The 11,900-nt window shown below is 44.0% G+C and overlaps 1 protein-coding gene across 1 annotated transcript; it reads left to right on the top strand.

The window, feature by feature from the left end:
* The first annotated feature begins 7,939 nt into the window (after positions 1–7,939).
* On the top strand, positions 7,940–11,532 carry RHEX (regulator of hemoglobinization and erythroid cell expansion). Its single transcript, XM_069459329.1, has 5 exons — positions 7,940–7,950; positions 8,191–8,291; positions 9,219–9,359; positions 10,712–10,773; positions 11,332–11,532. The coding sequence occupies exons 1-5, from the start codon at positions 7,940–7,942 to the stop codon at positions 11,530–11,532; spliced, it is 516 nt and encodes a 171-aa protein (XP_069315430.1).
* Positions 11,533–11,900: the final 368 nt, after the last annotated feature.

Raw genomic sequence — 11,900 nt, 5'->3', positions numbered from 1 at the left:
AACAATTAAAAAAAAAGATGTAAACTCTTCAAAATTGTGCTTTGCCATACTTGTCCAATTTTTTTTGTCCGTTTGCCTTTAAAATTTATTTTAACATATGAAGTTTTCATATTTTAGAATCAAATCTATTTTTAATGTATTCCTTTATGATTTTTTTCATTGCATCTAAACTGAGAAAGTTTTCTCCCATCTGAGGAGTTAATAAATATTATTATATATATGAATATCTAATCCCATTTCCTTCTAATTTTAATGGCTCAATTTAAAAGTATTTATCTCCTTAATCCCTTTGGAATTTATTTTGTTATCTAGTCTTATTTTCTTTTTCCTTACAGGCAGCTAACCCATTGTGCTGTGTGTAACGTTTGTTAAATAATGCTCTCCTCTCCTCCACTTGCTTTGTGAACCACTTTTGTGACATATTTATCGTACACACTGGCATATTTTTTCAAGTCTACACTACTTTTAAAAAGTGGTAGTCAGAAACCTACCTTGTCACAATTCTTTTCATTTTTTTATTATTATTATATTTTATCATTAATAACAATTTAATTTTACAGAATCAAAGAGTCTAACAGTATATCTTGTTAGATACAGTATGTCCTCATAATGTATACATTATTTCTTGTACAATGATATGAAATAATATGGGAAATATTTATGATAAATTATTAAGTGAACAATGCAAGTTAAAAACAACAGTTTCATATTTTTTTTTTCACAATTCTTTTCAAACATGATTCCATTCTGCTTGAGTGTTCTTATTTTTCCCCAGGTAAATTTTAGAATAATCTTGAGTTACAAAAAATTTTCACTGCATCAGTAAGGTAATTTCAAAAGGGATCTTTTAAAGTGTTCTATCTTCTCAATCGGAAACTGCATGTCTCTCGATTAGTTTAAGTCTTTTGTATCTCTCAATTTTTATTATTTTCTTCAAAAATTTTCTGATAATTAAGATGCTTTTAGATATCTGTTGTTGCGGTTGCTAAATCTCATGTTATTTTTTCCCCATTCTATTTTTTGTCCATAGCTATTATAATAATAGGAACAGCTGGTAATTTTAGGATATTTATCCTCTCTACACGACGTTACTGAGTAGCCTCGTTAATTCCACTAGTTTTGCAAGGGATTCTTTTGGGATTTCTAGGTATAAAATCATATATTTTGCAAAGAAGATTGAGTTTGATTTCCCCTTGCCCAAAGCTACACTTTCATTTCCTTAACGTAGCAGTTAATAGCTCGGGCTCCAGCACCTGCTCTGTACTCCTGCCCGAGTGCAAAGCCCCGTGAACTCTTTCCCCAGCTTCAGCATGTTAGGTAACCTCTGTGTCTAGTTTTATCCTCTGTTAATTGGAAATAATAATAGTACCTATTTCCTGGGGTGGTTTTGAGAATTGGGTGAGTTAATATATCTAAAAGTGTCTGCCACATAGAACATACTCAATAAATATTTATATCCTTATTATTATAAGAGGGTGGAGGAACTTTCAATTTCCAGGAATTAGAACGTCTAGGACTAATTTCAAAAAAATGGTTACAGCAGACATCCTTGTGCTCAGATAACTGCTATAATATTTTACCATTTGTTAAGATAGTGATTATTGGTGCAGTTATCAATACTGCACCAATTTATTACTCTTTATTATAGTAAGAAACACTCCTCATACTTTTATTTTATGAACTGAAAAAAATTAGAAGTGAGGATTCAATTTCATCAAATGCTTTGGGCACTTTACCAAGATAATCATTTTTAAACCTGGATCTATTGATGTCATATTTGTATTATATAAAAGGCGGCTCCTGTGATGATTGGGATTTAGGCTTTTGAGTCAGCTGATCTTTGAAACACGACTCCCCCAACCAGGGAACAAGGCGAATTGCTCAGCCTCTCTAAGCCTTGGTTTCATCATCTATGAAATGGTGGTCATGGCTGTTTTTGTGGGGTGAGAGGATTAAAGTATGTGGTAGATACTCAGTGTTAGTTTCCATTATTGTGATCATCGATTTCCTGGCCATGCTGGGCTAACTTCTTGATATACCGTATGTTTATCTCTGTATTCATACGTGAGAGGGGCCTGCAGAGTTTTCCATCTTTTTCTGTGCCCTAAATTGGCCTATGCTATATAAGAATTACATGTTCCCCTAAAAGTTTGAAATAACTCATTTGTCAAACCATCTAGATACGGACTTTGAGGAGATAACTCTGATAACGCTTTTACTTTCTAAATAATAATAGCTGCATTCATGGATGCTTATTACTATGTGCCAAAAGCTATAATAACTATTCTGCATACATCTTATTTCATCCTCAGAAGTAGTTGTCATTAATATTTACCTTATTTAATCCTGACACTAGTGATTATCATCCCATCTTATATATAAGAAGACTGAGGCTTTGAGAGATTCATAACCAGGCCAAGCTCAGGCAGGGAATGAGCGCGGATTTGAACCCAAACAGCCTGACTCCAACGCTAGTGGCCAGATACCGTGCTGCTCCCCAAATTTCTTTCCTGTTATTGTGCTTTGGTTTTGGTCTGTTTAAGTTTTCTGTGCTTTGTGGAATCAGTTTTGCTAATTTATATTTTTTTTCAGGAAATCACCAATTTTATTGAGATTTCATCCAAAAAATCTTAGTCGTCCCACAATTTTTTTTCTTTTCTGTTTCTGTGGTTATATTCCCTATGTCATGAATTTGGCTTATTTATGTTTCTTCTTTTTCTTGATTATTTGAAGCTGCATATTAAATTCGGGGGAAAAGTCTAGTAATGTGGCGGAGGCTGGATGATATTATAAAATGAAAATAAAAATCTATTTCTTTTTAAATCTTCTATTTCCATCCAACTTTGCTTCCTGTTTGCCTTCCCGCACTCCAGCCTTTAAAGAACAGAATTCTGGGCCCAGGGCAGTTTTTCACCCCTGTAATCCTAGCATTTTGGCAGGCCGAGGCGGGAGGATTGCTTGAGACCAAGAATTCAAGACCAGCCTGAGCAAGAGCGAGAACCCTGTCGATACAAAAAAATAGAAAAAATTAGCCAGGCATGGTGGCATGTGCCTGTAGTCCCAGGTACTTCGGAGGCTGAGGCAGGAGGATCACTTGAGCCCAGGAGTGTGAGGTTGCAGTGAGCTATGATGACACCACTGCATTCCAGCCTGGGTGACAGGGCAATACCCTGTCTCCAAAAAAAAAAAAGAAAAAATAGAACAGAAAAGAATGCTTAGGGCTGGAAAGAGCCTTAGGGGTACTTTACCAAGCCCCCTAATTCACCAGGGCCTAGAGGAGACTTCTGCCCATCCAAGGTCTCACCATTAGCAAGCGACAGAGCCAGGGGAAGCCAGGCCCCCATCTCCCTGTCTCGTTCTCTTTCCATTATACTTTAATTAAAGTTAAAAAGAATAAATTAATAAAGACAACAAAAATAATCTTTAAAACTAATTTTAAAAGATTGATAAAGTCAATCTAACAATATTGATTGTAATTACTTTAATCCATATGATTTTCATAGAAACAATCTTCTTTTGTGATTTCATTTTAAACCATTCTTTCTAGAATAAATCAATCCTAAGAAAACATAGTGTCAGGCAGGAAAAGAGGCGTCTTTTTTTTTTTTTTCCGCCTCTGATGTTACGCTGCACCTGTTATTAATAGGAAGGGCCGTGAGAAAGCCCATTCGTCAGTAGAGGAGGGAAATTTAATAAAATGGAATCCGGCTTTGACTACCGGTCTGATGAAGTGTGGTTTTGCGGTGCCTGGCAGGGCACTACGTTAGTGTGGGTCTGGGTGTCAACATTCAGCACAGCGGAAGAAGGCAGGACAGTCCCTACTGACGATGGACCGAAGTGTCCTAAACTCTCATGTGGTCCAGGAGCTTTTCCACAACATAATTACTTTAAATTACTCATTTCCTACTTATTTGGGGGAGGGTGTGTGTGTGCGAGCAAATGAGCAGATGTTTTGCTGATTTTCTGTCTGATCAGCAATCGTCAATTAGACCCCAAGGAACAAGCTGCTCATTGTGGTTAGGGGGCCATTAACCACTTAAATAATGACATCTGTCATAATTTTCATACCTTATCCTGGCCTGGATCTTCCTTATCTCCAAACCGTACTCAAAAAAGAAAATGCTTACGTTTTCTAAAATAGACCAACCCAATTTTTAATAGCTCTACTCTCGTCACCTTCGCGGTGGTGTGTTTTAGGGTTGAATAATACCTAATTATTGAGTGCTTCCCACGTGCCTGGCATTGTATAAAGGGTCTTAACAAACAACATAAATCACTGATCCCTCACAAGAACTCTGTGAAGTAGATACTATTATTCTCCTCATTTTACAGGCACAGAAACTGAGGCACTGAGTTCAATAATTCACATCTACAAGGGGACAAAACCAGGATCCCTATTTAGCTCTGTCTGCCGTCTATGCTGTCTACTGCTTTCATTTAACACAGCTGCTGCGTGTCATCTGGCTGGGAAGATGCTCATAGTATATTAAAATGATGGAAGGAAGTGTAGGCAATGTAGTTTTGCACAAAGAGCCAAAATAAGATGTTAGTTTTTAAATAATAGGACATTTATTGAATACAGTGATTCTCAACTGGGAGCATTTGCAAATGTGTGTGGTCATCTTTGGTCATTTTGCTTGTTGCTTGACCTTGGTGGGCCTTCACGATGCTTCATGTCCTGCAGTGTGTAACACAGTTCTAGACTACAAGGACTTGTCGAGCCCCAAATGTCAGACACTAGTGAGAAACACTGATAAAGGGAAATGGTGGTAGTTTAAAATGATGCTATCAAACTCAGGGGAGGCAAACTGATACCTTCAGGGATCAGTCAGGAACCGAAGAGGACATATCCCATTTTAGGGCATAAAAATTCAAGTCTTTAAAGTACATCACCAAACAAAAATCATCTAGGTGCCAAATTTGGCCTGTGAATTCCCAAATTGGGGCCTTTTAATGGAGGTTTTTCTGATCAGAAAACATGTTTACGATAAGTGAAGAAAAAGCTACTAATCTGCATGATCCCATGTTTTTAAAAGATTGTATATGTGTACACACATATTTGCACATTCACACATTCATAGAGTACATATATTCAAGAAAATGTTGAGAACAATTTTTGGAAGGATATGGAATAAGATTTGAGATGATTCTGTAAAATGCTTTTATCATTTACATTTTTAATTCTTCTACAAATATCTATTAGTTGTGTAGTTTTTAATAAATAAATCAGGAGAGGAGCCTTAAAAAATTAAAAACTTTGAGTGTCATATTAGGACACGGCCCCAGCTTACTGGCCCCCCTTTTCAAGAGGAGAATCGTTTCGGTGATTAAGGACAAATGAGACATTCGATATTAGGTAATCAATACTAACGCGACAGAGTTCCTTTAAAAATGGAACATTGTTGATTTCGCAAACATACTGGCCTTGCTTCTAGCCCCTTTCCACAATTTTTGTGGATGCGATAAAGCTCTCTGTGTCAAGTCCAACCTTCCCTATGTGGCCGTCCCAGCAGGAGTATTGAAGGACCCCAGGTGAGAGCTTAAGGAATCAGTATCTGCGCTGAAATTTATGTTCGGAGGGTTTATCCAAGATTACACAAGAGTAGGACATTTTAAATATAGCTATGCTCCTTTTTCAATCAAGTCACCAAATCCTTCAAAGATCATTGCTTTTCTTGAAGAGTCCCCTTCTTGCTTCAGCGCAATCATGTTTGTATTTTACTTCCAGTGTGTTGGCGCTACACTTCTTATTTTGTGCACAAGTCACTTCTGACAGCTTTCTTTGTGGAATTTGCAATACTGGATTTTTTCTCTACCTCTGGGGAGGCAGGAGAGACAGGCGATTTCTTGGAGTCCTTTCTCGCCTGCTGGCTAGGTCAGTCCCCACAGTCCTCCCTCCTGCCTCCCTGCCACTTCTTCTCACGAGCTCCGTAGTGCACTGTGGCAGCTCCTCTCCAGAAAGGCTGGAGAATTCCTGCTGCCAACAAGGTGACCCTGTGGTGCTTCTTGGCACAGCAGGGTGGGTGCTGGGACGGAGGGAGGGCTGCATGACAGACAGGGAGGGGGATTCTTCCATCTAGAACGTGTCCCCCTCTCATCCCCCACCCACCATCTCACATGCTGGATCTATAGTAAAGAACTCATATCTGGATTCTGAATCCACCTTTATAAACCAAACTACTAAATAAATAGAAATCTTTGGAACGATAATGTTAGGTGCAATTTGCTCATGTAAGTGGAAAGCAAAAGGTAGATAGAGTTAAGGTCCTTTGGGATAAGTGTCTAGAAATTATGCTGAGTAAATTGGGCATGCATGGCTCCCAGAGTTCGACCTCCCTCCGAAGAACAGTCATTGCCAAGGGCTAGCTCCTTGCGTTGCTGTTTCACGGTCGGGTGTGGGGGAGACGGTGTTATTTCCCTTCCGGAGTCTCCCAGGGGGCCAGTGCCCACAGCCAAGTAGAGGGGGTGACTTCGAACCCCACACTCCCCCTTCCCATCACTCCCTTAGCTCTCCCCCAACTCTTAGTGCAAGTTTTGATCCTAGGACGCTCCAGTGTCAGAACCACAAATAAAAACAAAATTTCCAGGACTTTTCACATTGCCCTTGGCACTTGAGAACCCTGACTGGGAAAATGAGCCTTAAGGCAGTTAAAGGCTTTTTAAGGTTCACAGTCTGACAGAGAGACAAATAGCACATGTTCTCACTTATCACCGTGGCTAAGTACTGCGTACACAAGGAAGCAGAGTGCGGAATAATGAACAGTGGAGACTGGGAGGGGCGGGGGAGGCCATGGGAGGTTGTGGTGGGTACGATGTGCATTGCTCCAGTGACGGATGCACTCGAAGGCCCTGACTTCACTGCAGTGCAAAATATCATTGTAGCAAAACTGCACTTGTACTCCATGAATATATACAAACAAAAAATAAATGGAAAAAAAAAAAAAAAAAAGAAACGCAGAGTCTCGGTCCCACCCCAGACCTAAAATCAGAATCTGCATTTTCATAGGATTTATTTATATCTGCATTTAATAGGATTCCTCAGATTTTTATGCACATTAAAGTTTGACCAATTTCCTTGTCAGTGGAATAAAATTAGCTATTATCCCTCACCAAAAAAAAAAAAAAATGGTTTTCAGGTCTGCAGCAGGATGGTGGACACGACCTCGTCTCAGTGCTCAGCAAGTATTATTTCAAAGGCTTGGAAAGTATCATGACTTTGCTTACAGAAAACTCCATATTTGCCATCATGCTGATGAAATTCATAAACTGCTTTTTAAAATAAACTTATTTGTGAGGGTATGAGAGCATCCGCAGCCCAATGAAGCAGCGTGTATGTGTGTGTGTGTGTGTGTGTGCCCGGGCGTATATGCATTTAAGATGTGGACTTCTTCAGAGAATTCACAGCAGTGCATTTGCTCAAAGAGGAGCCCTTGGAGCCTGCAGCAGTGGGTGAAGGCTCTTGCTGAGCAGAGGGGCATGGTTAGAGCTGGGCTGTGGACCAAGAGCCCGAATGTAGCCATGGCCACTTGCCAATGGTGTGACCTCAGGCTCACTCCCCTCTCTGAGCCTCTGTTGCTGGTTATAAAAGGAGGGTGATTACGGCTGTCTGATAGGATTGCTGCATGAATTGGTAAGGTGTGCCCGGAGCTCAGCACTGTGGTTGTCACTGAGTGAGCACCCACTGACTATTAGGTATTGACGTTCTTATTGCCTATTTTACAGATTCAGAAACTGAAATCTGGGGAGAGGAAAGCAAATGACCCCCAAGCAGCCAAGTCTGCCTGGAGGACATTTGGGCATAGAGCCCAGGAGTCCTGACCAGCTGCCTTGCCTCCTGCAGATCTCCGGGAAAGTCCTGCTGGTGGCACCACTTGGAGACGAGGTGCCCAGGGTGGTTCCTGAAAGTGGCTGAGCCCCACTTATGAGTAAGAAGCTCACCATGCTGACAGAGTGAGTGGGCTCGAGAAGAGCCAGACAGGGCTGCAGGCAGGCTTCCTAGGGCAGCTGGCTTCCAAGCATGCAGACCACCCTCCCCAGCTGCCCCAGCTGCATTGCCCAGAGAGGCATAGGGACCTGCTCTGGGACACACAGCAATGCCAGATGTCGGCCTGTGGCTGGGGCAGGGATAGGTTTGCAATTGTATTAACATCTCTGCAATGTCTGACTTTGCCCCTTCTCCTTTCTCGACAGAGACATGAAGCTCTGGCATGGCTTAGTGATCGCGGTGGTGTCCGTCTTCCTGCAGGCTTGCCTCCTCGCAGCCACCAACTACCTGCTCAGCAGGCGCATGGGTAAGTGGCTCAGCATCCTCTCCCCTCTAGTCACCCTCAGAGACCACCTTCCTCTACCCAGACACAAGCTGCTGCAATGCTTATGAGCAACGGCTCGTTTAACCTGGGCCTGATTAATTTTCTTCATCACTGACAAACAGCTGAAAATGAAGATGTGGCTTTGAATTGCAGCAGAAGGAAATACGGCTGGACTTAGAGATTAAACTAGAGACTGGTTTGAATTCTTGAACTGATTTATAACAGCAGGTGGAGCAGCTCTGTCTTGGGAAGGCATTGCAATTGGGGAAAATAAAACAGCGCTGCTTTGGCTGTGCTAAGACAGGGGCTTGGGCAAGATGATGTTTTGAGGGTGTTTCCAGCAAAGGAAGCCCACCTTTCTCCACCCATTCATTCCTTCAACTGATATTTATTGAGCACCTAAGGCACTTTCTGGGCCCAGGCTATACAACAGAGAACAAAACAATGATTCCAGCCCTATGGAACTTTCATTCCATGGGACAAGAAATAAGAGAAAAAAGTAAAACATAGGTGTGTTAGGCTGTGGGAAGTGGAGAAGGGAAAAATGAAGGAGGTACGGACTTGGGTGGTGGCATCCCTGAGATGCTGATGTTTGAGTACAAACTTGCAGGGCGTGAGGACTGAGTCTCACCTGCAAAGTCTGGAAGGAGGCGTGCATTAGGCACACGCCAGAAGGAGCAAAGAGGCCGGGAGGCCGAAGCAGAGGAGAAGGCTGAGAGAAGGGGCTGGGATTTGGCTTTGACCCCTGCAGGGCCGTGCGCAGAGCAGTGCTGAGGTCGGCAGGGATCCATCCTCAGAGCGGTTTCCCTGCCGAGGGCGTAGCGCAGTGTTCAGCAGGCACTAGATTCAAGAGGGGACGTGCCCAACCCAGGCAGCTTCCACTTTTGACCCTTGTCCTCTCCCTGCTAGCCCACCAGAGTGAGCAGATACTGAAAGGGGCCAGGCTCCAGGCCCCCAGGCCCGGCTCTGCCCACTGTCACCCTCCTGCTGCCAAAGAGATGGAGGCTCGGACAGAGAGAAACCCCCCTGTGGCTGAACCCTGTTACCGGCGTGAGTAAGGGGATGGGGGAGAACTTGTCTGGAAGCTTATTTTGCTCTGTCTGGACACCCAGGGACCCCCCTCCTGCTCCCCAGCAATCCAAGTCCATCCCGCCGGCCCGAGCACTCCGCGCACCGGCACAGCCTTCCCAGCCCGCTTGCTTCCGAAGGGTGTTCAGTCTCTCACGTGGGGAAGACCCTGCTGGGTTCGTGTGGGTCTAAGTTCTTTTCTGGGCTTGGTCATGTGCAAACAATTGCAGGAGGGGTTGGGGACCGTCTCTGCTCCTCTCTGTAGTACTATGGGATCTTTTCTTCTGCTTGGCCAGCTAATGGTGGAGCTAAAATTTCCAACACCTCTGCCCACCTCCAGCCGTGGCTGCTGCTGTCCGACACACCGTGGCCAGAGTCCTTGGCTGGCTCCAGAAGCTGCCCCCTCCCCACTCCCCAGAGGGACCCTTCCCCGCCTCTTAGATCTGCATGGGTCTCTGGGCGTTTGAATACATACAAGTCTTGGCGACGGTTCAAGTCTACATCGCCCTCCTGCAAGTGAACCAACAGGAACACCAACCACCTCAGGGCCCAGGAGGCCCAACAGGCCACTACTCACAGTAGAAATGGCTGCCATAGCTGCAGGGCGACTCCCCAGTGCGGCTCACTCAGTGGAGATGGCACTTTCCCACTGGTTTATCTCTTGATTAGTTTGAGTTTGCTCTGTCCTTCTGATTTGATCTTTTCAGCTGCGATAAGGCCTCCGTGTCTGCAGGACCCAGACGCAGTGCTCACTGCGTTCAGTGTTCCGGCAGATGGGACAGGCACCCGGCCACTTCCCCAGAGCCTGGCCAGAGTCAGAGACGGGCTGGCAGGGGCCTCAGAGATCCCTGGTCAACCCTCTTGTTTTACAGGGGACACAAACCAGGTCACAAAAAGAGATGTGACCCACCTAGAGTTAACGACAACTTTGGACTAGAAGCTGTGCCTGTGACTTCTGAGGCCAGAGCTGTTTGTGGGAGCCACACTGTCCCAGTTGACTTCTCTTTCCAGCAGATAGCCCTTCCCACGCTCAGTCAAGCCTCGTGGATATTTTGTTAGTTTTAGGGGCAGTGGAATGAAGCAGCAGTGCCTGGACTCCTGGGCATGTTCCTGCTATTTTGGGGGGTTCTCTCTCCCACCGTGAGTTCTCTGTTCTATTTCTCCTTCTTTCTCTTTTTGGAGCTTGGTATCTCTCTTCCCCCTTCTTCTCTGCATTGCCAACTCTGCCTCTGTCTTTATCTGACAACAAGAGAATTCTCCCTTCCACTATCTCTGTCCTCTCTTAACACTCTCTGGCTTGCCTTGGAAGAAGAACCGTTTCTGTCTCTCCCCAGATGACAGCGACACATCCTCAGATAGCTCGGACAGCTCCAGTAGCTCACCTCTCACCCATCAGGTAATGGACAGGCCTAGTGATATCAGCCTTCCATATGCAGTCTGGGGTCCCTGCTGCAAAACTCTGAGAATGCAGGCTACCCCAGCTATGGAGGTGGGAGCAAGAAGGGAGAGCTTCTTGAGTCATTACGGCATCCTTAGGTGAGGGTGGCCAGGCTTCCACCCACAGTCCCAGATCAGCACAGATCATCAAGACAAAGCGAATCTGAGCAGATTATGAAAATGAAGGTGCTAAGAGGAAACCCCCTTTACCCCTATCCCAGTCACTGGGCCAAAATCTGCTCTGAGTCCTGACCTCGCTTGGATTGAGTCCCTGCATCTTATCTTCCCATTTCCTCCCCCTGCTCATCCGTAAGCCCATTCCCTGCAGACAGGTGAACAAAGCCATTGGCAGTCTTCCTTATTGCCCTGGACTGCTGTTAGACACAGCTACCTGGACCCAGGTCCTTCCCTACCAAGCCGTGGGCCAGCCTCTGCCAGTGAGCGTTCAGTGCTGGGGTCTCACCTCCTCCACACGTGGTAGGGATTTTGACCCACACATCTCTGCTCTTCTCCTAAGGCCACCAAGGATGTGAATTACACGCAAGTGGTCTTTTCGACCCCTGCAGGACTGAAAACTGAGTCTGCCCTGGACTATGAGAACATAAAGGAAGGCACAGATTATGTCAATGTCAATCCAAAAAGCCACATGCCCAATTTCTGGACTTTTGTGAATCCTGCTGCTTCTGAGCCAGTGGAATACACTCAAGTGGCCATGTGAATTCTAGATTTTTTAATGGGGTACAATTCTCTATGCATTCTTACACTTAATTTTTAGGGAAATGCTTTTTATCCCCCTTAAATAAGGGATGGGCAGAAAAAAAAAATACGGCTATGCCCCAGCAAAGACTCAGATCCGATGTCAGGAAGAACTTCCAGGTAAAGCAGTGGAGTCCATCGGTAGAGAAAGGAGTGAAGTCTCTCCCCATGGAACATTTTTTAAAAGTTTTAATCAGCTGTAATAGAGTTCTGTTTGGCAGTCTTATGATTAAATGACGTCTCTTTGAGCTCTTTAATTATTGGCAATGAACAACTTCCTTAAAAGTTTTAAATAAAATTGCAACCACCAGTTCCTCTCTTTCTCTTGCC

Source organism: Eulemur rufifrons, chromosome 27 (genome assembly GCF_041146395.1).
Source record: "Eulemur rufifrons isolate Redbay chromosome 27, OSU_ERuf_1, whole genome shotgun sequence".
Classification (NCBI taxonomy): Eukaryota; Metazoa; Chordata; class Mammalia; order Primates; family Lemuridae; genus Eulemur; species Eulemur rufifrons.
This window is presented reverse-complemented; position numbering and strand designations above follow the sequence as displayed.

What these genes read in the sequence shown, in the direction of transcription:
- RHEX (XM_069459329.1), top strand. An exon ending in GGCTGAACCCTGTTACCGGC is followed by an intron (nt 9,360 to 10,711) that starts GTGAGTAAGGGG and finishes GTCTCTCCCCAG; the next exon opens with ATGACAGCGACACATCCTCA. An exon ending in GCTCACCTCTCACCCATCAG is followed by an intron (nt 10,774 to 11,331) that starts GTAATGGACAGG and finishes TCTTCTCCTAAG; the next exon opens with GCCACCAAGGATGTGAATTA.